General features: G+C 40.8%; 3 protein-coding genes across 8 annotated transcripts in view; 1 reads left to right on the forward strand and 2 right to left on the reverse strand.

The window, feature by feature from the left end:
* LOC111875467 (transcription factor IIIB 90 kDa subunit) overlaps nt 1–26,544 on the reverse strand; it is a 98,992-nt gene that overhangs the window by 4,923 nt on the left and 67,525 nt on the right. For 4 of the 5 annotated variants that reach the window (XM_023871741.2, XM_023871742.2, XM_023871743.2 and 1 more), the window contains exons 6-12: nt 13,416–13,565; nt 12,119–12,212; nt 8,823–8,955; nt 6,273–6,381; nt 5,032–5,205; nt 2,963–3,178; nt 930–1,224 (exon numbers count right to left, since the gene is read on the reverse strand). In XM_023871741.2, coding sequence (XP_023727509.1) covers nt 930–1,224; nt 2,963–3,178; nt 5,032–5,205; nt 6,273–6,381; nt 8,823–8,955; nt 12,119–12,212; nt 13,416–13,565 — 1,171 coding nt within the window. Of the gene's footprint in view, nt 1–929; nt 1,225–2,962; nt 3,179–5,031; nt 5,206–6,272; nt 6,382–8,822; nt 8,956–12,118; nt 12,213–13,415; nt 13,566–15,608; nt 15,817–26,544 lie in introns of those variants that run through there. The other variant, XM_023871744.2, reaches the window with a different exon arrangement.
* On the forward strand, nt 15,819–25,914 carry LOC117283185 (protein maelstrom homolog). Of its 2 annotated transcripts, none has more exons than XM_033755818.1 (2): nt 15,819–15,897; nt 24,367–25,914. In XM_033755818.1, exon 2 carries the CDS (start codon nt 24,376–24,378, stop codon nt 25,474–25,476), a length of 1,101 nt encoding a protein of 366 aa, XP_033611709.1. In that variant the 5' UTR covers nt 15,819–15,897; nt 24,367–24,375; the 3' UTR covers nt 25,477–25,914. The 2 variants fall into 2 exon arrangements, with proteins under 2 accessions (XP_033611709.1, XP_033611708.1); XM_033755817.1 differs by lacking the exon at nt 15,819–15,897 and adding an exon at nt 22,688–23,067.
* On the reverse strand, nt 16,400–20,335 carry LOC111875470 (protein maelstrom homolog). The gene is made up of 2 exons (XM_023871750.2): nt 20,186–20,335; nt 16,400–17,727 (listed from the first exon to the last, which is right to left on the reverse strand). Exon 2 carries the CDS (start codon nt 17,716–17,718, stop codon nt 16,618–16,620), a length of 1,101 nt encoding a protein of 366 aa, XP_023727518.1. The 5' UTR covers nt 17,719–17,727; nt 20,186–20,335; the 3' UTR covers nt 16,400–16,617.

A 26,544-nucleotide genomic window follows, 5' to 3' on the forward strand; every position in this document is an offset into this window, starting at 1 on the left:
ATCACTCCCCTCCTTGCGAGAAGTGATGTTGCTGCTTGCGAAGTGTACGCGGTGTCTATGCTGGGACGTGATGATCCAACGTAGGAGTCGTTACTGATGTTCACCACACGCGCTTCCAATCACGTCGGGGTCACCAATGTGGGGCTCTCTTGATGTGTGTCTTTGTCATTACTCCTATGACAACCCACTTCTTCGGAACAGTCTGTTGGCCCTGATAAGGACCGTGGCTGCTGAGATGCTTGATCGGAGAGGTAGCGCGGCACGTGCCATAAGGAGAAAGGCTAGTTACAGTGAATGGCTGGTGAAAGGCTAGTCGTGAGCGCGGTCATAGGAGTCATGAGGCAGTGGCTACGCCAGATGCCCAGTGAGTCGGACCATAACACGACCACCGGCGAGTCCAGGCGCGGTGCTCCAGTGAGTCTGGTGTGAGAGCGCTGGAGGGCCGAGGCAGTCGTGCCTGGCGCAGCCTGCCGATGCCTCCGAAGACTGAGCGCTGGCGACGAAGCCTGCTGGCTTAAGTTGCTTGCTGTGTGGTTTGATCGTAGACTGCAGTCGGACTGAACAACTCGGCGTTGGGGTCGCTCCTTTTTATACCCTGGTCGGTGGGGCGGAGCCAAACTCGAAAGTGAGGAGGAAGAATTGATTGGCTAGCGCGCACAATGGTGCAGACGCGGGCTAGCGCCGAGCATAGTATAAATGCGATCGTTTGAAGCAATCTGATTGGTTAGCGCGCGTGATGGTGAAAAGTGATGTGAAGAGCGAGCGTTGCAGAAATGCGTGATAATGTGGGATGTTCCCACACTACTTTCTATTGTCATCTGTTAAACTTGGAAAATACAGAACACAAGTGATGGACACAATGTACTTTGTAAATTCACACACATATACAAATAATATGAATGTACTTGTAAAAACTAGTATGGGCATACCTTCTTTCCGGAGAGCCAAATAAAGAAATATTCTCAGGTCGTTTGGTTAAAATTGTACTACTTTCACTGGTTTCTTTAGTAGGTGTCTGAGGAGTGTCTAATGATTTAACATTTAAACTTTTCAGTACATCGTAATTTATCTTTGACGATATTTTCTTCTCCTGAAGCATTTTCTCTATTGCTTCACCCGCTGAGTTAGCAGCATTGTTGTTCTTAGGCTTTCTCTGACATGGCTTTCTCTTTTTCTTTTCTGGTTTTCCTTCCTCTTTTTCTCTTGCTAATCTTTCTTCTTTCTCTGTAAAGATATTTTTTAATCCATAACACTTAAAATGAATAAAGTTCTGCACTCAGGCAACTAACTGTTCTAATCCATGATTGAGATTAGTACTTTCTGAGGATCCATCAATACACTCCTCCTTTTGCCCGAAGACTGAAGCAGAACCAGCTTCAAAAATATTAGACCTTTAGCATAATACCTGGATGATGGATAACAACGAATGTATTGAAACTAACTAACTTACTTACTCATGGAGCTGAGCCCTTCTTGAGGAGCCGCCAATTCTGCAGCTACTCAAGAATTTCCCAGCATTTTATGGAACGCGAAGGTTCACTGCCGTGTTCACAACAGCCTTCCACTGATCCCTATCCTGAGCCAGATCAATCCCATCCATACCATCCCATTCTACCTCTTTAAGGTCCATTTTAATATTGTACACCCACCTATGCCTTGGTCTTCCCACCAATATCCTATATGCATTCCTCTTCTCCCCCCTTCATGCTACATGCCCTACCCACCTCATCCTCTTTGACTTGATCATTCTAATTATACTTGGAGAAGAGTACAAGTTATGAAGCTCCTCATTATGCAGTTTTCTCCAACCTCCTGTCACTTCATCTTTCTTCGGTCCAAATATTCTCCTCAACACCCTGTTCTCAAACACCCTAGGTCTATGTTCCTCCCTTGATGTCAGAGACCAAGTTTCATGCCCATACAGAACCACAGGCAAAATTATAGTTTTGTATATTCTAATTTTTATGTTTTTGGACAGCAGACAAGAAGACAGAAGGTTCTGGACTGAATGGTAGCCAGCATTACAAGAGTTCAATCTCCTCTTAATTTCCTCCTGAATCAGGTTTTGATTGAAACTAACTAGTACTATTACTATTATTTCATATAACAATTTCCTTCATCCTATAATGTTATAGTTCAACTGGCAGACAGAGTGACAAGGCACCTTGACATCGGAACACAAAGACTGTGGACAAAAACAGATGGAAATGACAGTTTTGTAAGTACACATGAACAGTAAAGTAAAGGTACATGGGACAAGAACAGATGGTGATGGTAGTTCTATAAGTACATATGAACACAAAGGTAAAGGTACTTCTGAAGTCCCTGTGCCAGGAAGACATATGGAGGACTCAAGGTACAGTTCTACACATTCTTAACCTTGGCACTACATGGAGATAAGCCGTCAGCATCATTACCTCCAGGGAAAGAGTCCCTGAAACACATTAGACAGATAAAAACAGGACAATGGATAATGTACAGTAACATTATATTTGTAATAATGTACCATCGTCTCTTTTAGATCTTACATTAGAGAAAAGGCTCAGTGGGCCTAAAAGCCAATCTGAATGCTGTACAAGAGAAAAGTTTTCCTCCTGCTGAGAATCAGACCCAGATTCCTCGGTTGTCCAGCCTGTGGCCTGTTATATTGAAGAAACATAGAAACACTATAAACACCAGTATGAAATTCAGCTGCCCATGTAATAAATTACTACACTGTAGGATGAAGGAGATTGCTATTCATACTACATGTCTGTAATATGTTTAACAAACAGTTGTCATTAAAATTATGCAGAATAATTAAATATATTGTAACCCATAACTAAAATACTGTTCTTAAAAATATGCTTTATTAATGTCACTTCCAATTTCAGCATTATCTTTGCTCTGCTGATGTAAAGTTCCAATAGTGATTACAAAACTGATGACAGGAATGACAATATCATCATCCAAGACAATGTACCTTTCTGTTCCTTGAGATATGTAGCATTGATCTTCATCCACAAAGAATCTTTGTACTGGGCTTCCTGTTCAGACATGATGTAAGAATCAATTTCATCATCATCAATACCAGTGAGATCAATTTCACCATTCCCATCTTCCACACAATTGGATTCTGGTCTTATATCAGGGCAATCATCCATTGAGTTTGCCAGCCCCATGCTGGCAATGTCTGGACCTATTTTAAACAGAAAAGGTAAAGGTAAAATGAAACATGAAAATCGGCATGCATTCAGCAAATTACATAGAGAACATTTACTGGGGCTACAGGATTAAGGCATTTTTCTGATGAACACACATGGAATTTACATAGGCATGTCCACATACAATTCAAAGATACCTGAAAATGTACATGATATAAAAACACAATCCTGTGTGACAAAACTGCTGTAACTCATCACACAGAAGCTAATCGTACAGAATAATACTACTACAGTCAATAATTTCATGGGCTGTGGTTTTGTCACACCATATTACAAGATACTCACACTTACACATATCCATATCCTCCCTCAAAATAGTCATCATTGGCCACTATGCAAGTCTGCCAATGTTATTTGTAGGAAGGTCCCATAAGGCATCCCTTGTGGCACTACCGATCTCCTAAGCCGATTGAAATCAATGGCCACATAACTTTTCTTTCAAGCAGGGAAAGAAAAGGAGATCCCATGAGGCGAGATCAGGTGAGTATGGAGGGTGTGGCAAAACGGTGACCTGTTATTTTGCCAGCATCTTTTGGACAAGCACAGAGCGATGTGCAGGGGCACTGTCATGTAGCAACAGCCAGTTCTTCCTGCACCAAAGCTCGGGATGCTTACAACAGATTGAATTGTGCAGACAGTGAAGGAGCTCCTCGTAGTGGTGCTTGTTTACAGTTGCTCCATCTGGGATGAATTCCATGTGAACAATACCCAAAGAGTCAAAAATCAGTTCAAGCACTACCTTGCCTTTTGACCTGTCCCCTCACAGTTTCTTCTTTCTTGGTGATATGGTAATTTCCAGGTGGCAAATTGTTGCTTTAGTTGTGAATCGTACAGAAAGCACCATGTTTCATCTTCTGTTATGAGCTGGTTGAGAAATGTCCCATCTTTGTCAGCACTATGTCATGTCACAGCAAATGCTCATACGATCATCATGTTGGTCTTGTATCAGGGCGTGTGGAACACCGTGCTGGATAACATGAGACACGTTCAGGTCATCAAAAAGAATTCTGTAGCAAGTACCATGGCTAATCCCTGCTGCTGCTACTGCTGTTGCAGCGATTTCATCTACCATTTTGGAGTGGTTGGCATACAACAACGTTGCAACTTCTTGGATCTTTCTGACCATTCTTGGTCAACCGGTATGCTCATCATCTTCCAAACTGTCTCTCCCCTGTGCAAAACGTTTGTTCCAGTAAAACACAGCACCACGGTCCATGGCTTCTTCGCCGCACACTTGCTTGATCATTTAAAACGTTTTGCTAGTGAATTTGCCTAATTTTTGGCAAAATTTGATGTTTTCAAGTTGCTCAAACTCTGATATTCTCGATTTCAGCTACTCGCAGACAACTATCCTTCATAATAGTGACTTTCTTTCATAGTACACTGCATGAACGCAACTGCATGCAAAAGATAAAGAACAGAAATGAGATATGCCATCATCTTTCATCCTATGCAACAAAATGCATCTGGATTCAGAACAGGAAGAAACCCTGCACCTTCTGTATGTATCAAATGCATATCACCCTAAGGGAGGTGCAAACTTTTCTAATCAGAAGGACAAAGTCAGGTATATAAGCCAGTGAGGCCAACACTTCAGTCTTTCCATAAAATGGTATATACAAACAATTATTCTGACAAATATACTATTCATCACCATTCTCTTCTTTAAATGTGCACCTGAAATATCTATTAGGTTCATAATTATATGTTTATAAGAAATTTAACAGTGATAGTTTCAAACTACTTAATATCACAATGTACGGCTTTCTCACATCTGCATTTAACTTTCAAATGAGTTTCATGAGACCTGATAATGGCTAATACTCACCTAGCCCTGTAGAAAGGGAGGATGTGTGCTCATCCACTTGCTTATCCTGAACATCATTATCAACAGTTTCTGGATCTGGATCATCCGCAATATAATCATGGATAGTTCCAAGGGTTGACTGAACAATGAAACGGTCTGCATCCTGGCTCTCACGGTCTGAATCTGCTTCAGGCTCTGCAGCAACAGCAACATGCAGTAGTGAATTGAGAATTTCACTTCAGTGGTTATTTTTTTTTATTGCTAGTGAGGTGGGACTAAGTCCCTTGTACTGTGGCCACTTCTGGCCTATTGTACCAGCACCAGAAGATAGGTGAGAGTGATTGTGGAGCAATTGGTGGAATGAAGATTGGCAGGGGAAACCGAAGTATTAAAGTATTAAAATTTTAAAATTTGAAAAAAAATGTTAAAGGAATTTTTTAAAATTGGAACTGAAGATTTTAAAAGTGCCAGTTCATGAAAGTCAAAATTGACGTGTGTAGGTAAAAAAAATTATGTTTGAATTAGACAAGTATCAGTGAAGTAGATTCTGTTAGCTACATGAGTGTATACACCTGATGATGGCCATTTGCGGCCAAAACATGTAGTGTAGAAGAAAGCAAAACGAAAGACCTACAATAAATTATGGCACTTAGGACGGAGTTTATATCGTATATCGTATAGAGTGAACAGGGTGCTTATTATTATTATTATTATTATTATTATTACTACTATTATTATTACTACTATTAATCATTATTATTATTATTATTATTATTATTATTATTATTGGAGGGGGTGGGTTTCCCCATGCACCGCGACCAGTGGTCTATTGTACGTCCCCCTGTGATATTCTACCAGTCTCTATACCCTACCGATACTGGTGTGTGCCATCAGTCCCGACTCAGCCAGCTAGTTCAGCCTCTACTGGCTCAGCGGTATCTAGATGCTTCCCCCATCTACCAGAGGCGTTAGAGACTACTGTTGGGCCGGAAATGTCCGATCAATTCGGCTCAGTGGTCCCCTTGGGACATGAGGTTCTTTTACGTGCCGTATAGCTACGACACGGGACCCACGGCTTAAAGTCCCTCCCGGAGGACTTTTTCCCTGAAATTTTCGGCCCTTAAAAATTCCACGACCTCCGCCGGGTTTGAACCCGCATACCTTGAGTCACGAGGTGGGAACGTTACCCATAGACTACGGAGGCTGCTAACAGGATGCTTAAATATAATATTGTACACAAAAAAACATTCTGAAGGATGTACCTTGTGTTCGTTTGTGTGCTTTCTTAAGGCTCGCCTTCTCTTCTAACTGTCTCTCTATCTCTTGCTGCAGTTCATTGAAGCTGTGAACAGTCTCCTCTTCCTCCACCATCTATATATTTACAAAAGAGATCAGAAGGTTAATATCAGCCTTCAACTTTTACCTGCTATGCCTTAAAAAGAAGTATAAAAGGAACTTCCTGGTAAAGTTTGAAGAAACACTTAGCTACTTACAGCCGTCTTGCTGTCCGAGGCACTTCTGTCTGTCTCTCTCTCCCCCCCTCTCTCTCTCTCTCACACACACACACACAAGAGGTTCCCCTTTCTTTTCACTGACCATAATGACTGTCTTGATTTGAATTTATTATTCTAATGTTGTAAATTGAGGACAGCCTTTAGGCATCATCATGTCTGGATATGTGTCTGTGTGTGTGTTGGGGGGGGGGCATGTGTTTGTATCAAGTATGGGCATGTGTAAAATTTGAAGCTTTCATGATAAATAAATGCATTAAAATTTTCTCAGGAGACCAGCCATGTCAATGTTGAGCTAGAAACCAATGTTTCAGAGATCTCCTTAATCTTGAACATCAGAGTTGATGTGGTAAATGACCATATATCACTGATATTGTTGAATCCATGCTTCTTCCTATTGGTATATTATGCAGTAGGAGGGTGGAGTCAAACTGTGTAATCACCGATCCAAATCTAACCCTTCACCATGTTGCTTAACCTGGTGTCCCTTTTGACAAACTATTTTGTTTTCTTTTTTACATGCTCTTCTGTGTCTTCTTGGGGTTTCAGTGATGTTTGTGTGTTGGAGTGGTGCTGGGATTCCATATGGGAATGTGAGTGTGTCTACCATCACCTTGTAACTTTTTAGCCAATACACAGATTTTCATGAAACTAGTCATAGATCAGAAACTTGCTTATAAATTTTCAGCGAAATGCTTTTAATACCATGCGTTAAAAATTAAAAACATGGTGATGGTGCAAAACTTAAGGTTAGAGCTGACAATCTTTAAGGTACCTAGTGTGAAACTACACTGCTGGAAATTATGTATGGAAATAAATCACTACATTGTGCAATTAGTTTATACTCGTAATTCCTTTAGGCTCTCTAGACAGATTTAAGCACATGCAGTAATGTGTGTCAGAAATTCTAACCAGAACTCCACACTTACTTTAAATTTCTATCATATATTTTAATGTGTATGACTGATTATAGACAGGGTCTGGACTGGTGAGCCGATTTTGTAACCACTTATGCATACAACCTGTAAGTACAGGTAATTACAGTGCCAACGCTAATCTCCAATTCACGAATTACCACAGCACCCACTAAGCCTTTTTCAGCCTGTTGTGTTTTCACCAGCCATTCCCTGGCAACATCTTCTAACAGTGGATATTCTTCAGCTTCATATCCTCAACTCCTCTCTTCACAGATTCACATACAGAACTGACTTGGTTGCCCCAATTGTCTTCAAGATAACTCCTTTGCATGGTAAAACATAAAGCCATCCTTGTAATAGGCCGTGAAGGCCCGTAGGGTTGTGAGACATCGAGGCTCCCACATTTTCTCTAGCCAATTGGCTCACAGATGGTGGTAAGGTTGTCAGCCTTATGCATCAGCTGCCCTTTACCCCCCAGGAAGATTCCTGGTACTAATTTTGTTAGAGACTGAGTTGGCCACAGGGCCATAGTGCAGCTGGCAAGATTAGGTATATTGAAAAAATCCACCTCATCGGAACTCAAACCTGCGACATTCCGGCTGGTAGCATAGTGCCTCAACCAACTAAGCTACCATGTGCATGGACCACATAGAAACACCCTATTTCCAACAGTACCTGTATTGTTGCGCATCAAGTTGCTGCTGCAGGAACATGTTTACCAAGCTGTTTCCTAGAAGCGCCTCTGGTATATTTGCTTTTCATGCAGTCATCATGTAGTAACAGCTCTACACGCTACACTATGTTTCTTTACCCTTTAACAGTTAATCCTATCACAAAATTGTTGGTCAGATTAAATCAGCCCTTCACTATACAGCTTTGAGACTGAAGTTGATAAATGATATAAAAATAATTAATCAGTGTTCTTTATTGTATGTGATCTTACTTTTGTTTATTATAACATTTCTTCTCATTTGAATATGTGATGTAGTGATCAGCATTCATCCTCCATATTCATGAGGTCTCCAGTTCAGCTCTCATCCAGCAGACCAATTATTCTAATGTTGATAGTTATATTCTGAGACCCACCATACTTATGTTAGAACACACATCATAATAAACCACAACCACTTCTCCTGCATCAGCATTCGTATTTATCCTAACAGTTCTTCTCTCCTGATATAAAATCCTAAAGCTGACACAATTCTAATAAAAATAAAGAAAAAAGGAAAAACAGGCAATACTTTTTTACCCTCAGAATCACATTTCTAGTTCTGGAGTTTCAGAATTGCTGTTACCTATATTTCTTCTAAAAATGTTGATAGTATGATGCTCTGTCAGAGTAATTTCACATCTCTTTTCTTGAAAATCCCAGCTCATAACTTACTTTTTGTAACCGTTCTCTGTCCTTCTTGCGGGCAGCTTTGAATGAAGGCGGATCTTGCTCTTCTTCCAAATCTACTGTCATAAATTCATCCAATGTCAGTGAACTTGATGGTGTTTCTCCAAATTCTATCAGCCTGACATAAAGCAGAAGATAGCATAAGAATAAACTAACTTCATGGAACTGAGCCCTTCTTGAGAAGCCACCAATTGTGCAGCTACTCAAGAACTTCCCAGCAATTTATGGAACCTGAAGGTTCATTACTGCATTCACAACAGCACTCCACTGGTCTTGATCCTTAGTCAGACTGATTCAGTCCATACCACCCCATTCTATCTGTCTAAGATGTATTTTAATATTAGCAGCCCAACTATGTCTTGGTTTTCCTGGTGGTCTCTTTCCTTCTGGCTTTCCCACCAATATTCTATATGCATTCCTCTTCTCTCCATTCATGCTAAATACCCTGCCCATCTCATCACCTTTGATTTGATCATTCTAATTATACTTGGCGAAGAGTACAAGTTATGAAGCTCCTTGTTATAAAGTTTTCTCCTACCTACCATCAGTGCAATGTGCCCCCTGCTGTCGCTAGTACTCACTGATGTATACTGTCATTATTCTCAAATTTGGTATTTTGAGAATGCCTTTTCTTTTCCTATATTTGTATTGTAGTTTTTCTGTGCCCCTTTGAGTGTGCCACTCTCCTGGTTGTGTGTACCTTGTACTGACAAGGAACACCAAATCAATACAAGGTATATAAGATATGATTCTCTTATATATATAAATGAACCTGTACCTAATTCATGATTCTCGTTCCCCATTCCATAGAAAAATGTATATTAGCATGTTGGTTCAGTACCGCCTCTGTCCCATCTGACCTCCTGTACTCCCATTAAATCAAACTTATATTTTAATATTTCTTTTGCAACTGTCATGAGCAAGCCTGCCCTACAGAGATTTTGTACATTCATTCCATGTATAAAATCTCATGTTCATTTTCTTTAGCTTAGGTTGTTTATCCAGAGAATCCGTCCAGTTTCAAAGCCCTTTGTGACATCTTGTAACAAGCTCATTTTTTATGGTGGGTTATTAGCCCCATGCCAAACTCCCAAGCTGAAGGACCACCCCTTGTCAGCTATCTGTGAATGTTTATTCAATATATTCACAGCTACTCTCCATATCTAGAAGCTGTCTCCTGCCTCTGAAACCTGAGGACTCACCTAACATGGAAGAATACCCTATACCATTCCTTACTTTATGGCATATAAACTATGTTAACTTCCTACACAATTAGATATGTAGATCCTGGCACTGGTAATACAAGATACACTATTAATAGAAGCTTCAATAAAGACAGGGGCAGGGCGGTCTCCATCTCCAAATAGCTTAGGATTAATGTTAAAGTTTCTGCTACTGGTAACTGAGATACTTGTCATGCATCCATTTTGTGACAGTATTAATAGTCGATGCACTCGTAAATTTGATTATTCATCGAGGCATGTTCAAGTTCGTAAACCACTTCTGACACCAAATGTAATGTACAGCAGATGATGGAACTCCTGCTGAAAGAGATGAGGGCCTGGGGAGAAAAGATGGATGCAGAAACAAGAGCTACCCAAGTGAAGACGGAAGCCAGCCATAAAGAGTTGCTGGCCAAACTGAGCGATGATAGGGAGGCCGACAAGGAAGAAATGAAGGCCGCAATGCGAGCTAGGTGGTCAGAGTTGGATGAGACACTCCAACATAGAATTGAAGCTATCCAAGCAAGGACAGAAGCCATGCGAGAAAATATCAGCAGCAGCCACAAGGAGATGGCTTCTGAAACCAAACCAGAAAGAGACATGGAGACAATTGCCTGCCAAGAAATGGAGGCACATCCAGAAGAAGAAAAGCCGACCTCAGTGGACAGGAAACCTGAGACGGCAGAAGAAGAAGATATCCCTGTAGAAGACGCCATAGTGAAACCGGTCAAAGGACGGACAAGAGCGTGTCATAGCTTACTTCAGCAAGACACTAAACAAAGCAGAGAGAAACTACTGTGTCACCCGTCAAGTACTTGCAATAGTGAGGACTGAGCCAGTTACGAGTGAGTGAGTTTCTAGAGAGAGAGTAACCAGCCAGTTACAGTCTAGCACTCTTCAGAGTGAATGGAAACAAGAGAATTGTAATACTGTCGATGGCAGTAATAGTGAGATTATAAATTGTGTAATTGTAAGAGCGGATGCGCAATAAATTCGCTATATCAAATAAGGCATGAAGTATTTGTCACGTTATACACCCAACACGTGATAATTATTTTGTTCCTCTATATTGTGAAAAATAATGGTGACACAGGAACTCTTCTGTCTCACCTCTATTAACTTACTTCCATTTCACTTGGACCATAAAAAAATGTAGGACAGAACTGCAAATTCCACAGATAAAAGATTTATATGAGGAACTGAATTAGCCATATTTGTTACAAACAAATGGTCATAACTCCTAAACCATTAGCAATGGACCAAAATGGATTAATCGCAGAACAAGACATGAGAAACTGGAAGGAACACATTGACAGGGTGGGCTCTGACAGGATTCCAAAAAGGTCTTAAAATATCAACCAAAATGAAAAAGCAGCCTGAAATGACCTAAGATATGACAGTATGATTCTGTTTTGTAGGGTACTGTAAAAATTTGGCTACTTTGTTGGCAACAGTTCTATGTCTTTTCCATTATGATGTCAGGAAGCAAATAAGCTTTTCACAGCTTACTGTAATTAAAATGTATCACTAGGGCACAATCATGAAACTGGGACAGCTAGACTAATATACAGTAGATTCTCACTTAACAGTAACTGGTTCTGAACTTAGAATTCTGAGAACTAACATATGATTTTGCTGCTCACAAAACTATGAAGGTGGATGAGAAGTATTATGTTACATATTTCATTATATCATTGTGCAGAGCCCTGGGTGGCTACCCCACTTGCCCTACCCTGGAATATATTAAATTTATAAATTATTGTTATATAATCGTTCTAACAAGCTTTACTTTCGCATATATGTATATATACATACATATATAACTGTCAACACAACAAATAAGAAATTAACTCATCACCACATCTGTGCAATTAACTATGTTAAAACTATGCGACATGTTTCAGCTCATCTGGATGGCTCCAAGTGAGCATTCCTTGAAGTTCACTTTCATATGCTTATACTAGTACATTAAGTCTGAAAGTAATTCACTACCACCTTCTGATTAGTGTCAGTTTATGACAAACATTGTTTGGTGATCAGATGAATATTCATTTTTACCTTTTCCTAACTGTAGACTTATGTACTTTCACAATCTTGATTATATCTGAGACGGTGCGGTTAAATTCATGAAGTCGAGCTGCCATCAGGAGAGCTAGAATTAGTAAGGCAAGTAAGTAACATGACAAATGAGATGAACTCACAAGGTGTAAGTACCTTATGAAATGCAGCAGAACACTGTATAGAGTGTAGTGTTTTTAGTGCTATACTTTCAAAATTTTCTAATAAAAATTCAAATGACCCTTAATGCTTGATGAGACAGTTACTGTTCAATGCCCCACGTAATATCTTTTATTTACTTCCAATAAGTGCTACATAGAACTTAATATTCTCAGGCTAGTTACATATGCTGAACAATAGGTTATGCAGTGCTGAATGATGGGGGAATGTAAAGTTTAACAGCCTTTTCCAATTAAATATTCCAACATTTGACTGGAAAAACTAATAAGATTACATGAACATTTTTATCTTTCCATATTTGGATATTTATGTAATCTGACTAAATTGTAATACGAACATTATAATTCTTAATACTAACTAATTCTAACTATTCTTAATATAACTAAATGATAGAATCCATTACACAGAATATTCGAGACTTTACTGTTATTTTCAGTAAGGGCTATTTTAAAATTATTGGTTGAAATATCTTTAAAAATAGATACTGATAAGAATATGTGACATATCAAAGTGATATGTGCAGTTTACGATTCATCATCACAGGCCCAAAAGTTTTCAATCATGCACAGTGATTGAACATCACTGGTGTGGAACCAAATACATGACAGGGCCGCGCCAAGGTTAGTCGCTGGCTTCCCACTGCGGCAGCCCGGGTTCAATCATGGGTCTGGTCAAGTGGGATTTGCGGTGAACAAAGTGGCGCTGGGGCAGGTTCTCTCCGAGTACTTCGGTTTCCCCTGCCAATCTTAATTCCACCAATTGCTCCACAATCACCCTCACCTATCATCTGGGGCTGGTACAATAGGCCAGAAGTGACCGCAGTACAAGGGACTTAGTCCCACCCCACTAGCATTAAAAAAATACATGACAACTACACTCTTAGACAGAGCAGTTTTAAAAAAAATACAAAATGTTCATAAAAACGGGAGATATACATTACATGAGAACAACAAAATGGCAACTTATTCTTTGGAAAGCAAACAGTTCTGAAGAGAAGAAAATCACTTTCATCATTAGTCAACACTCTGTTTTCTGTGAAATTGACAAGACTGCACAATTTACAGGTGGAATAAAACTGAAAATGAAATCTACAACAATGTACAAGCATTAAACTTACCAGCACCACAAAGTCCAGATGGCCTCCGACCTATATGTATAGAATCTTTCTTCATCCTTTGTACCAATCGCAAGGCTGTCATTGATACATCATGAGTTTTGTCACCAAACTCAAGTCGGTTGGCAAATCTCAATATGTACAGACATGGATCTGCAACAAAAAATAATTACATAATCTTACACCAGTAACAGGTTGACAAGATCCAGGATTTATCCCATGTTCCGTAAATGTGAACCCATTGTTCTTAGAAATATAGTGATACTCTCCATCCAAATGCTCATCAAAAATCACTACAGTTGTTCTGAATTTGGGGATCTGGATAAAAAAGAGAAAAATTAAGGAGGACAGAATAGTGATTAATAGCAGCACTTAATAGAACTATCACAGAAACTGCAGTGGAACCAAAGACAACATGAAAAGGAAAATAGCCACATGACATCCCCCTGTAATATAGCATTTCCAATGGAATTTACATGTGTCACAGTTATATTTTCTACTGCATTCCTTTCAAATTTTTACTGTCATACTACAGCGGTTCCTGTTCCCAAGGACACGGTTCAAAACTCTTGTGATCACTAACAAGAAATCTATTCTTCAGTGGGATCCACTTAAGCTGTTCAAGAATCTCAAGCGTATACCAGAAATGAGGCAATGACATTGACTAACTCCATGCAGCTAAGCCCTTCTTGAGAAGCCATTACTTGTGCAGTTACTGAAGAATTTCCCACCATATTATGGAATCTGAAAGTTCACTACCATTTTCATAACAGCCCTCCACTGGTCCGTATCTTGAGGCACATGAATGCAGTCCGCACAACCCCAGTAAAACAGAGGCCTCCTTCACAAATTATTTCTTTTCCAAGTTCTTATGTTAAAAGTATGTAATTTGTGCATTTCTTTACATACAGGTCAAAGAATTCTGAACGTATGCCAAATAAGGCACACACAGCTGTGGAATGCAAAATGGTAATAATGAACTGGTAGCATGCCAAGGCAAGAGACATCAATACGGAAAATCAATCTCTACGTCCTTGACTCCTGCAGGTAATAGAAATGTGGTTATTATATCCAAGGTTACTGTTCAGCCCTGAAATCGAATTTACGATTTACATCATCGCGACTGAAAGATCCTACCATTCCGTTAAAAGCCGCGGTCTCATGTTTAATATGTCAGTTTTCTTTTATTCCTTGCTTTAAATGCATAAAACTAAAGAACAGCAGGAAGGTCGTGTTGTGTCGTGCCGTGTCGTGTCGTGTCGTGTCTCACTGTCCATTCTCGTTTCATCTCCGCAATTACTGAAGAGATGTCAATGATTTTGATATTCTGATTCTGCACCAAAAGTTGTCAGAATCTGAACTTTATTCCCACAGAACCAATATCACCACTGATCCTGAAGGTGTGCGGAAGCACTGACCTGGCAGAACATTAGGCTTTTATTTCCTAGGTTTAGGCTGTGTAGTTTCAACTTCGACCCAGTACTTAGCCGGTTACAGAGCAATGAAGTTTTTATGTCGAAGTTCTTATTGCACAAGATGGTGTCAGATTCTATGGATGAGTACTAATTTAATTTCGCAAACCGAACGGTATGTAACATATACTAACAATTATTTACTGATAATATAAAAGGGAACACCTACAATATTCTCCCACCCGTCGCTATACAGACTGAGATATCCTCAAATTCATCTGAAAGTGATTATACTTGTATTTTAATTCCAAACAGCATCGTCATTACATTCAATGAAATAACTGCAGTTTGTTGGGAATATCATACCGAATATATAAGTATATTTTGTGAGGAAAGTTAATAGATTTTAATATTATAGCAGTTGTTACAGAGGCCGATATCTACCATTGTACAACCCTCTATTTAAGCATCCTGTTGCGTTAATATATCTAATAATGTGTACTGTACTACGCAGTCCGTCAAGAATGCAAAAATTAATTCCTCATTTCTTACACTCACATATGACACAACATGTCTCGGCCCTAAATCAATAACTTCAGATGTCTGACTATTCTGGAACTGCTACACTGCACTAATATTGTCCATTCGTCGGATATGCCACTGCGAGCTTCATGATTTGAATCATAGTCAATTGGTATGCGCTAAAGTAGAACACTCTGTAGTTCGCTTAATTTAAACCAACAAAATTCATTACAATTTGTATTCAAATTTTCTGTTATAATACCTTCTAGATTTGAAAAATTCTTATTACACCTCACAATGTTTAATGCAGCAGCCTGTTTTTCTATTCGTAATTCCGTTGTTCTGTTACATCTGCAATCTGTAATTCTGCCCCTAGCTTGTGCGTTGTTCCCTCTTGCAGCTTGTGGTGTTGTCTTCATTACAAGATTGCGAAGACCAAAAAGCCAGCAATGCCGAGTTACACGCACCAGCGTCAGGACCGTTTAGAATCTTCCAGACAGGAGGATTTTGAGGACGGTGCTAAGACGAATATTTGGATCGCTGAGGAGAAGGTAACAAGGGGATGGGAAAGCACTGTACAGGATGATGGGATTCCCATAATTTCTACTCTGCAAGGAATATTACTAGGATGATTACATCAAGGAGGAGCGGATGAGTTGGACATATAGCAATCTCAGAATTGGCAATGCTCAGCTTCTTATCTAACTCGATTTTTGTTAAGTCGACAATCGAAAGAAATACCTAAGCAGTTGAGAAGACTTCGGTTTCCACAAATATTCCTTGCAGGATATGTTACACGTTATAAATGCTCAAAGAAGATGATGACATTCAAATTGACATATTAATGTTTATAATTTAATACTTAGACAAACACATACTATTACAGGCTACTGTTAATAGGAAGAGCATGAGAGTTCGGGTATAAACTTTTTATAAGAACAAATATGATACATACATTAAACATTCAAACACTCAGCAGAAAGACAGAAATCTATGGGGTACAAAATAACCTGATCCAATTGCAGGGGATCCAATATATTGTAACTGCGGGGCGGTGCCAACCCTACGTCTGGGGCCAACTGGGGGTAGCCTCTGCCTCACTGGGGTTAGGAGAAAGTGATGTTCACACAGTTGTTCTCACTGCTTGGAGAGGGCACGCATCAAGTTCACTTCATTGGGGTCTCTGGGTCTGCGGAGAGGACGCACGGGCCGCTGTAACATTGGCCGGAAGTCTCCTACTGCGCTCACTTGTTGTACTGGTTTATTCTGCTTCACTGCTGTTGCTTAGGGACAATTTTCTGATTGCAGCAGCGAATCACGTGCGTGGTAAGATAGGAGCTGAAAGTGAGATGTTTTTCTGGAACAATTTCTATCGCCAGCGGCCCACAGCACTCATCCACAATGAAGGTACTCCAACTCAGCAAATGCCACAGACTGCAGTGTCGCATTGTTTGTAGTTCATGGAAGTCGCGTGAGATTCCCTCCGCATATTTCAAGTCTTTTTTAATCAGCTCGCGTTCATCCAAGAAGTTGGGAGGCAAGATCACATCACTTGGAACACCCATGCTTGCATTCCGGAGTTCGTGAAACAGTTTGCACACAGAGTATACGTGGAAGTTGTCTCTTCCTGCATTCATTTGCTGACCAGGGTGTTCATTCAGTAGGCACAAAACGCTTTCAACAGCTTCGATGTCTCCTGGTGACGTATACAGAGGCGGCAGGTTTGTTTCGTCTCCGTCCTCTCCCATTAGAAAAAATCTAATGTTGCTGAGTATTTCTTGATGATGTGACTCACTCCCGAAACCGTCTGGAGGCAGTGGAATCGGGTGAGTTTCTGTTGCATGTTTGAATGCCTGAGAAGCGTAGCCAAGAGGAATGTCACCGGGGTTAATGAATGCATGGAAATTATTCGTAACGCCGTCCACAAAACTGAACTCAACGAGAGCAATTTCACAGCCCAGGTACCTGCCACTGCGATCCTTGCAGCAGTAGTTGACGTGCACCAGGTGGAACAGGTGGGTTTTCAGTGAGTTGTGGTGTTTGAGCGAGCGTACAGTTTCTTCTATCTCTCTGAACATCCTGTTCTGTCTGTTAGCCTGGTTCAGCAGTCGCTCAAGCCATGCGCAGTATGTCCTCCGTGGCCGAAATGCGTTACTAAAATCCACGTGGCTCAGTCTGTGCTCCTTGTTTCGGGCCTGTTCCTCATACCCCCATCTCTCGTCCGCTGCCATGTGCTCCCACATCGAGGCCGCCATCTGACTGATGAAGGGAGCCCCCCTTTCTTGCACCTTCTTCTGTATGCCGAGAAGGAAGAAATCAAATCTCTCCTCCGGACTTTCCTTCTCTGTTTGCTGCGTATTGTCCATAGTCATCAATTAAACCTGCGAACAGATAATTAAAAATAAATATCGTCAAATTATTCTGAAGGCACATGAGAACCTGGAAGCGAGACAGCAAACTCATCTATAGGAACGCCTCACATCTGCGATGGATTGTATGACAAGTCGGGTGGAGTCGAATCACTCCACCTACCTCTACCGGTGAGGATTCCTGGCTAGTGCGATAATTAATAAATTAACTCTAATTACCAGTTCTCGAAATTGGATCGTATCTACGAAAATCTCAGAAAGTTGATTACCCATGATTCCAAGAAAATATGCCTTTTATTTTACCACGTCTGTTTCTTCCGGTCATTCTGTTTCTGTCACATCGTGCACTGGCTCCTTCTTGGGAAGCTGACAAGAAACGTTCCCACATTTATGGAAGCAGAGGATTCATGACTTTGCCCAACACAGCTCAACAGAAGGGGCTAGTTTCACATATGAAATTCCTTATGAATTTGTTTCACCCGAATATGCTGTATTTGCGACCCTCTTAAAATTTCCTTCCTTAAATCGCATCCATAATTTCAGGCGAACAACACGATCCATAAATTTTCCTGTTTTTTTTTTCTGCAAACCTTTGACATACCTATATGGATTACGTCAAGCCAGGTATATATATTGTAAGCCAATGAGATGGTTTCAGGTGGCAAGATATTGTCACGTGTAGGATGGCATGCGTAACGAAATGACGGGTTATAGTTAGGGTGATTGGATCTATGAACACTTTCGTTATACACTCCATCTTAATTACACCTAAATACAGCGCTATCGCTGATTTACACACGCTTCATAACTCACTGTCGCGCGCAACCTCAAATGGACAGGCGGAATACGCATGCCCTGTGTTGCTTAAAGGCAGTGTTTACAGTGGCGCTGATAGGCAACGCTGCAGAGAGATGTTTACTGTAACGTTGCGTAGCAAGCAGCGCTGTGCCGCTCGGCTCGGCTCGTCTCGGCACGCATGGCAAGGCACGGCACGAGAAAACAGCCTTTTCCTTATTGTTGCGTAACAGCTGTATTTACAGATTCCTGTGGCTCAACGATTCCAACATGGCGTAAATACACCACAAATAAATGCACCAAGTTTCATGAAGATTGGTACAGGCGTCAGAGAAATATTAAGGGTATCTCTCAGAAATCTGAGAAGCTGAAATGTTGGTATTAATGATGGGAGGATTTATGATGATTTACATAGTTGAGATGGCTTACGAAGCTTCATGAAGATTCATAGAGGTCTTCAAGCAATATTAAGGTTTGGCCTCAGAAATTGGGAGCCTGTAATGTTGGCATTACTGGTGTGAAAGATTCATGAATTGCACCTTTGAAACCGACTCAAGTGACAGGATGTATGTACCAAGTTTCATAAATATTGGTTGAGCCATTACAAAAGTTAATAGGGGGATACACATACAGACACACAGCAAGGTGACCTCATAGACCTACTTTTATCTTTTAAAAATAATGTAGTGGGCTAACAATTTCAGAAATCCCGAATGCTACACGCCATCACTAGAACCCTTTAGAGTCGGTCCGAGAGTACAGTTAAACAAGAAACGGAATTCGCGCTGTAAACTACGTGAAACGGTTAAGCAATATACCGTATTTATGCATGTATAGGCCGCACATTTTTTGCCAAAAATTCAAGAGGAAAACTGGGGAGCGGCTTATATTCGAAATATTCGAAATCACACGTCATTTAAAAAAATATATATTCATAATTAGTAATACGGGGTGTAATACTCCTGAAATAATATTCCAAGAAAATTATTTTTTCTATAATTTGTCTGAAAATTGTGCTACGGCCTATACACGCACGCGGCCTATACATGCGTAAATACGGTAATGTATCCAGACCGACATAATGTTATGAAAGCATTGTGTGGATCGTAATTAAGAATGAAGAAAAAAAACAGACGGAGCAGACTCGTGGAGCTGGAACTCTCTAAACCTGTATGCTGGCGGCGTTGGTTTCGTATCTGGATCTGGACACCAGCTGTCCGCACTGAAGTATTTCATATTTGTTCTCAGTCCCTATAAGAAAATGCCACGACAGTACCTCGATCAGAGAAAAGACTGTTTCCTTCCGAATTTTTCCAAATTACTTGTTCAATAATCATTCCATCGCTTGACCCTATAGCCTATACTCGTAGTCTGAAATCCTGATCGCGTCGTTAAACAAGCCACATAAAACAATAAAGTGTACATATGAGATTTTGTACATGAGCCCGCTACTTATAGCTAACTTTATCCAGCTGAACCCAATCCACATCCTCACACCTTATTTCCTAAAGGTTATTGTGAATATCTTCACGTATTACTGACTGGACAAGGGGTTTGCAATGAGCATCGAATGGACTGGACATCTGACATTCGTAACTACAAATACTTGCAACACTTTCACTATTCTATACCGTCTAGAAATAACTACAGCCTAAAATATCTGTTATAGTCTCACCTCAATATATGTTGTGATGGCTTGGGTAAATGATGATTCGGCTTGTAGCTTGAGTCCTCCGTGCAGCCTAGCCACTCGCTTCTCTGTACACGACTGTCAGAACCACATGTCACAACGCGGTGAGCTGGTCTGCTTTTATACCCCAGAAACAGGCACCTGTGACGTCACAGTACCTGTTTGCGTAACTGCTCCACTTGCCACGTCACAGTGCCACGATCACGGGAAATGTTTACTGTCTGGTTGCCTAGCAACGCATGCGTTATAGCGCTGCAGTGTCCACGATTTCGACTTTTAAGCGTTATGTAATAATAATTTACTTCCGCCAAGACCTTATCTAAGTAACATTTTTTATCAATTTATCACGTCTTATAAACTTTTTACATGTCCCACACATATCATATATGTGTGAATGTCCTAACAGTATCTGATGGAGAGTGTGTAGTTATGCAATACGCAGTTCGATCTGGCCTTCTGCTGTTTTTTTTAATAAAAATAATCGCTTACTTTAAGAAGAAAAATAGACAGAATACAGAACACAGGGACCCTTTATATGCCTTATCGATGTGCTATAACACGAAACAGGAGATGTAGGAAGGCCTGGGAGTGAATGTACAGACAGTTTAATTCTTGGGTCTCTGATTTAGCTCCATCACAAAATTAGTGAGGAGGATGGAAGAGGATTATATGACGTTTGGGGCTGTTACAGGCCAATTTACATACAATGATTTGAGAAGCTGGAATAGTCATAAGAATATAACTGAAGAAGACCGTATCCTGCCGCATGTACCGGTAAATGGATTGACAAACAGAATAATCGTGTGTTGCAAAGTAAACGAGAAATCGAGCACGAACGCCCTGTATGCCGTTATTGCACTGAGCATTAAAGTGAGTAAGAGTGCCATTGTTGGTGTCGCCTCATCACTGCAACTGTTACAGTCGTGTTTAAACAAATATAGTTAGCCAAGGTTACGCATGTTTCTCGCCTCACAAGACAAGACCATCTTTTGTGATTCCTGCTTCACGAAGATTTTTTAACGTTTTAGAATAAAAGGAGCCAGATCGCTGCAGTGCAGTAATACAGTGAACCCTCCCTAATTCGGTTACATCTAATCCGGATCGAAATATGGTAAATAAAAATGCTGTTCGCAGTTCAGTTAGGAAAGCTAGTTTCCCCTGTCTGTAATGGATTAAGAATTACTCCGTGCTTTTATTCTAACAGTTTTTGGTGGAGAGAGTGTAGTTATGCAACACGCAGCTCGTTTTGGTCTTCTGCTCTTTTTTTTTTTTAATAAAAATATTCGCTTACTTTAAGAAGAAAAATAGACAGAATACAGAACACAGGGACCCTTTATATGCCTTATCCATGTGCTATAACACGAAACAGGAGACGTTAATGGGAGTTAATGTACAGACAGTTTAATTCTTGGGTCTCTGAATTAGCTCAATCAAAAAATTAGTGAGGAGGATGGAAGAGGATTATATGACGTTTGGGGGTGTTACAGGCCCATTTACATATAATGATTTGAAAAGCTGGAAAGGCCATAAGAATATAACTGAAGAAGACCGTATCCTGCGGCATGTACCGGTAGATGGATTCACAAACAGAATAATCGTGTGTTGCGAAGAAAGCGAGAAGCAGAGCACGATGGCCGGTATGCCGTTATTGCACTCAGCATTAAAGTGAGTAAGCCAGGCAGTGCCATTGTTGGGACCTCCTCATCACTGCAACTGTTACAGTAGTGTTTAAACAAATATAGTTAGGTTCTGTATTTTACCATCCCGTTCCAGTTGTTCAACTTGACGTCCAGTATTCATCGTAGGCTACGAACGTGAGGGGCGAGCTGCCAAGAAAACAACCTGGACAGACATACATTTATGAAAATGGACGACACCTCGAGTTAGGTGAAATAATATGCACCAAATTAACGTGGGTATAATAGAAACTTTAAAGGATTTCACTTGGTTTTAACTAAAAAAGAGAACTACAGCGTGTGATTTAAACACGAACTAAGACAGTGTAGCAGTTTTAACACAGTTCAATAAAATATTTGTAACATATTTGTAACACCTGGCGATGGCCGTTTGGGGCCGAAATATGTAGTGTGAGGTGTATAATGTTAAACTAAAATTGAGTGGTGAATGGAAGAGTGTTGCAGCATTGACGGACGATAAATATAGTTAGCCAACCATATAATCCTCTTCAATCCTCCTCACTAACTTTGTGATGGAGCTAAATCAGAGACCTAAGAATTAAACTGTCTGTACATTCACTCCCAGGCCTTCCTACGTCTCCTTTTTCGTGTTGCAGCACATGGATAAGGCATTTAAGGTGTCCCTATGTTCTGCATTCTGTCTATTTTTCTTCTTAAAATAAGCGATTATTTTTATTTAAAAAACAGCAGAAGGCCAGATCGAACTGCGTACTGCATAACTACACTCTCTCCATCAGATACTGTTAGGACATTCACACATATATGATATGTATGGGACATGTAAAAAGTTTATAAGACGTGATAAATTGATAAAAAATTTTACTTAGATGAGGTCTTGGCGGAAGTAAATTATTATTACATAACGCTTATAAGTCGAAATCGTGGACACCGCGAGGCTATAACGCATGCGTTGCTACGCAACCAGACAGTAAACACTTCCCGGCAACGTGGCACTGTGACGTGGCGGTGTTACGCAAACAGGTACTGTGACGTCACAGGTACCAGTTGCTGGAGTAAAAAGCAGAACTGCAGACCGCTGCGGACCGAGTTGTGACGGTTGTGACGGTTGTGACAGTTGTGTTCACAGAAGGCAGTCGTTACCCAGCAAGGAGAGGACTGAGGCAACAAGCAGAATCATCATTTCCGGAAGCCATTACTACAAACAGTGAGGTGAGAATATAACAGATATTTAAGGCTGTAGTTATTTCTAGACGGTATAGAATAGTGAAAGTGTTGCAAGTACCGTATTTACGCATGTATAGGCCGCGTGCGTGTATAGGCCGCAGCACAATTTTCAGACAAATTATAGAAAAATAATTTCTTGGAATATTATTTCAGGAATATTACACCCTGTATTACTAATTATAAATATAATTTTTTTTAAATGACGTGTGATTTCGAATATTTCGAATATAAGCAGCACCCCAGTTTTCCTCGTGAATTTTTGGCAAAAAATGTGCGGCCTATACATGCGTAAATACGGTATTTGTAGTTTTGAATATCAGATGTCCAGTCCATTCGATGCTCATTGCAAACCCCTTGTCCAATGCCTGAAGATATTGATATTAATCTTAAGGAACATAACAGCGCCACTGTAAACACGGCCTTTACGCGACAGAGGGCATGCGTATTCCGCCTGGCCAGTTGAGGTTGCGTGCGACAGTGAGTTATGAAGCGTGTGTGTATATCAACGAAAAGGCTCTATTTAAGTGTAATTAAGAGGGAGTGTGTAACGAAAGTGTTAATATTGTAGATCCAATCATCCTAACTATAACCCGTCATTTCGTTACGCATGCCATCCTACACGTGACAATATCTTGCCACCTGAAACCATCTCATTGGCTTACAATATATATACCTGGCTTGACGTAATCCATATAGGTATGTCAAAGGTTTGCAGAAAAAAAAACAGGAAAATTTATGGATTGTGTTGTTCGCCTGGAATTATGGATGCGATTTAAGGAAGGAAATTTTAACAGGGTCGCAAATACAGCATATTCGGGTGAAACAAATTCATAAGGAATTTGATATGTGAAACTAGCCCCCGGTGTTGAGTTGTGTTGGGCAAAGTCATGAATTCTCTGCTTCCATAAATGTGGGAACGTTTCTTGTCAGCTTCCCAAGAAGGAGCCGGTGCACGATGTGACAGAAACAGAATGACCGGAAGAAACAGACGTGGTAAAATAAAAGGCATATTTTCTTGGAATCATGGGTAATCAACTTTCTGAGATTTTCGTAGATACGATCCAATTTCGAGAACTGGTAATTAGAGTTAATTTATTAATTATCGCACTAGCCAGGAATCCTCACCGGTAGAGGTAGGCGGAGTGATTCGACTCCACCCGACTTGTCATACAATCCATCGCAGATGTGAGGCGTTCCTATAGATGAGTTTGCTGTCTCGCTTCCAGGTTCTCATGTGCCTTCAGAATAATTTGACGATATTTATTTTTAATTATCTGTTCGCAGGTTTAATTGATGACTATGGACAATACGCAGCAAACAGAGAAGGAAAGTCCGGAGGAGGGATTTGATTTCTTCTTTCTCCACGTACAGAAGAAGGTGCAAGAAAGGGGGGCTCCCTTCATCAGTGAGATGGCGGCCTCGATGTGGGAGCACATGGCAGCGGACGAGAGATGGGGCTATGAGGAACAGGCCCGAAACAAGGAGCACAGACTGAGCCACGTGGATTTTAGTAACGCATTTCGGCCACGGAGGACACACTGCGCATGGCTTGAGCGACTGCTGAACCAGGCAAACAGACAGAACAGGATGTTCAGAGAGATAGAAGAAACTGTACGCTCGCTCAAACACCACAACTCACTGAAAACCCACCTGTTCCACCTGGTGCACGTCAACTACTGCTGCAAGGATCGCAGTGGCAGGTACCTGGGCTGTGAAATTGCTCTCGTTGAGTTCAGTTTTGTGGACGGCGTTACGAATAATTTCCATGCATTCATTAACCCCGGTGACATTCCTCTTGGCTACGCTTCTCAGGCATTCAAACATGCAACAGAAACTCACCCGATTCCACTGCCTCCAGACGGTTTCGGGAGTGAGTCACATCATCAAGAAATACTCAGCAACATTAGATTTTTTCTAATGGGAGAGGACGGAGAAGAAACAAACCTGCCGCCTCTGTATACGTCACCAGGAGACATCGAAGCTGTTGAAAGCGTTTTGTGCCTACTGAATGAACGCCCTGGTCAGCAAATGAATGCAGGAAGAGACAACATCCGCGTATACTCTGTGTGCAAACTGTTTCACGAACTCCGGAATGCAAGCATGGGTGTTCCGAGTGATGTGATCTTGTCTCCCAACTTCTTGGATGAACGCGAGCTGATTAAAAAAGACTTGAAATATGCGGAGGGAATCTCACGCGACTTCCATGAACTACAAACAATGCGACACTGCAGTCTGTGGCATTTGCTGAGTTGGAGTACCTTCATTGTGGATGAGTGCTGTGGGCCGCTGGCGATAGAAATTGTTCCAGAAAAACATCTCACTTTCAGCTCCTATCTTACCACGCACGTGATTCGCTGCTGCAATCAGAAAATTGTCCCTAAGCAACAGCAGTGAAGCAGAATAAACCAGTACAACAAGTGAGCGCAGTAGGAGACTTCCGGCCAATGTTACAGCGGCCCGTGCGTCCTCTCCGCAGACCCAGAGACCCCAATGAAGTGAACTTGATGCGTGCCCTCTCCAAGCAGTGAGAACAACTGTGTGAACATCACTTTCTCCTAACCCCAGTGAGGCAGAGGCTACCCCCAGTTGGCCCCAGACGTAGGGTTGGTACCGCCCCGCAGTTACAATATATTGGATCCCCTGCAACTGGATCAGGTTATTTTGTACCCCATAGATTTCTGTCTTTCTGCTGAGTGTTTGAATGTTTAATGTATGTATCATATTTGTTCTTATAAAAAGTTTATACCCGAACTCTCATGCTCTTCCTATTAACAGTAGCCTGTAATAGTATGTGTTTGTCTAAGTATTAAATTATAAACATTAATATGTCAATTTGAATGTCATCATCTTCTTTGAGCATTTATAACGTGTAACATATCCTGCAAGGAATATTTGTGGAAACCGAAGTCTTCTCAACTGCTTAGGTATTTCTTTCGATTGTCGACTTAACAAAAATCGAGTTAGTTAAGAAGCTGAGCATTGCCAATTCTGAGATTGCTATATGTCCAACTCATCCGCTCCTCCTTGATGTAATCATCCTAGTAATATTCCTTGCAGAGTAGAAATTATGGGAATCCCGTCAACCTGTACAGTGCTTTCCCATCCCCTTGTTACCTTCTCCTCAGCGATCCAAATATTCGTCTTAGCACCGTCCTCAAAATCCTCCTGTCTGGAAGATTCTAAACGGTCCTGACGCTGGTGCGTGTAACTCGGCATTGCTGGCTTTTTGGTCTTCGCACCTGTAATGAAGACAACACCACAAGCTGCAAGAGGGAACAACGCACAAGCTAGGGGCAGAATTACAGATTGCAGACGTAACACAACAACGGGCTTACGAATAGAAAAACAGGCTGCCGCATTAAACATCTGAATTGGAGGATACAGATCTAAACAAGTGGACGTCGCCCCTTGTGAGGTGTAATAAGAATTTTTCAAATCTAAAAGGTATTATAACAGAAAATT

The sequence above is a fragment of the Cryptotermes secundus genome, unplaced genomic scaffold, assembly GCF_002891405.2.
Source record: "Cryptotermes secundus unplaced genomic scaffold, Csec_1.0 scaffold304, whole genome shotgun sequence".
NCBI lineage: Eukaryota > Metazoa > Arthropoda > Insecta > Blattodea > Kalotermitidae > Cryptotermes > Cryptotermes secundus.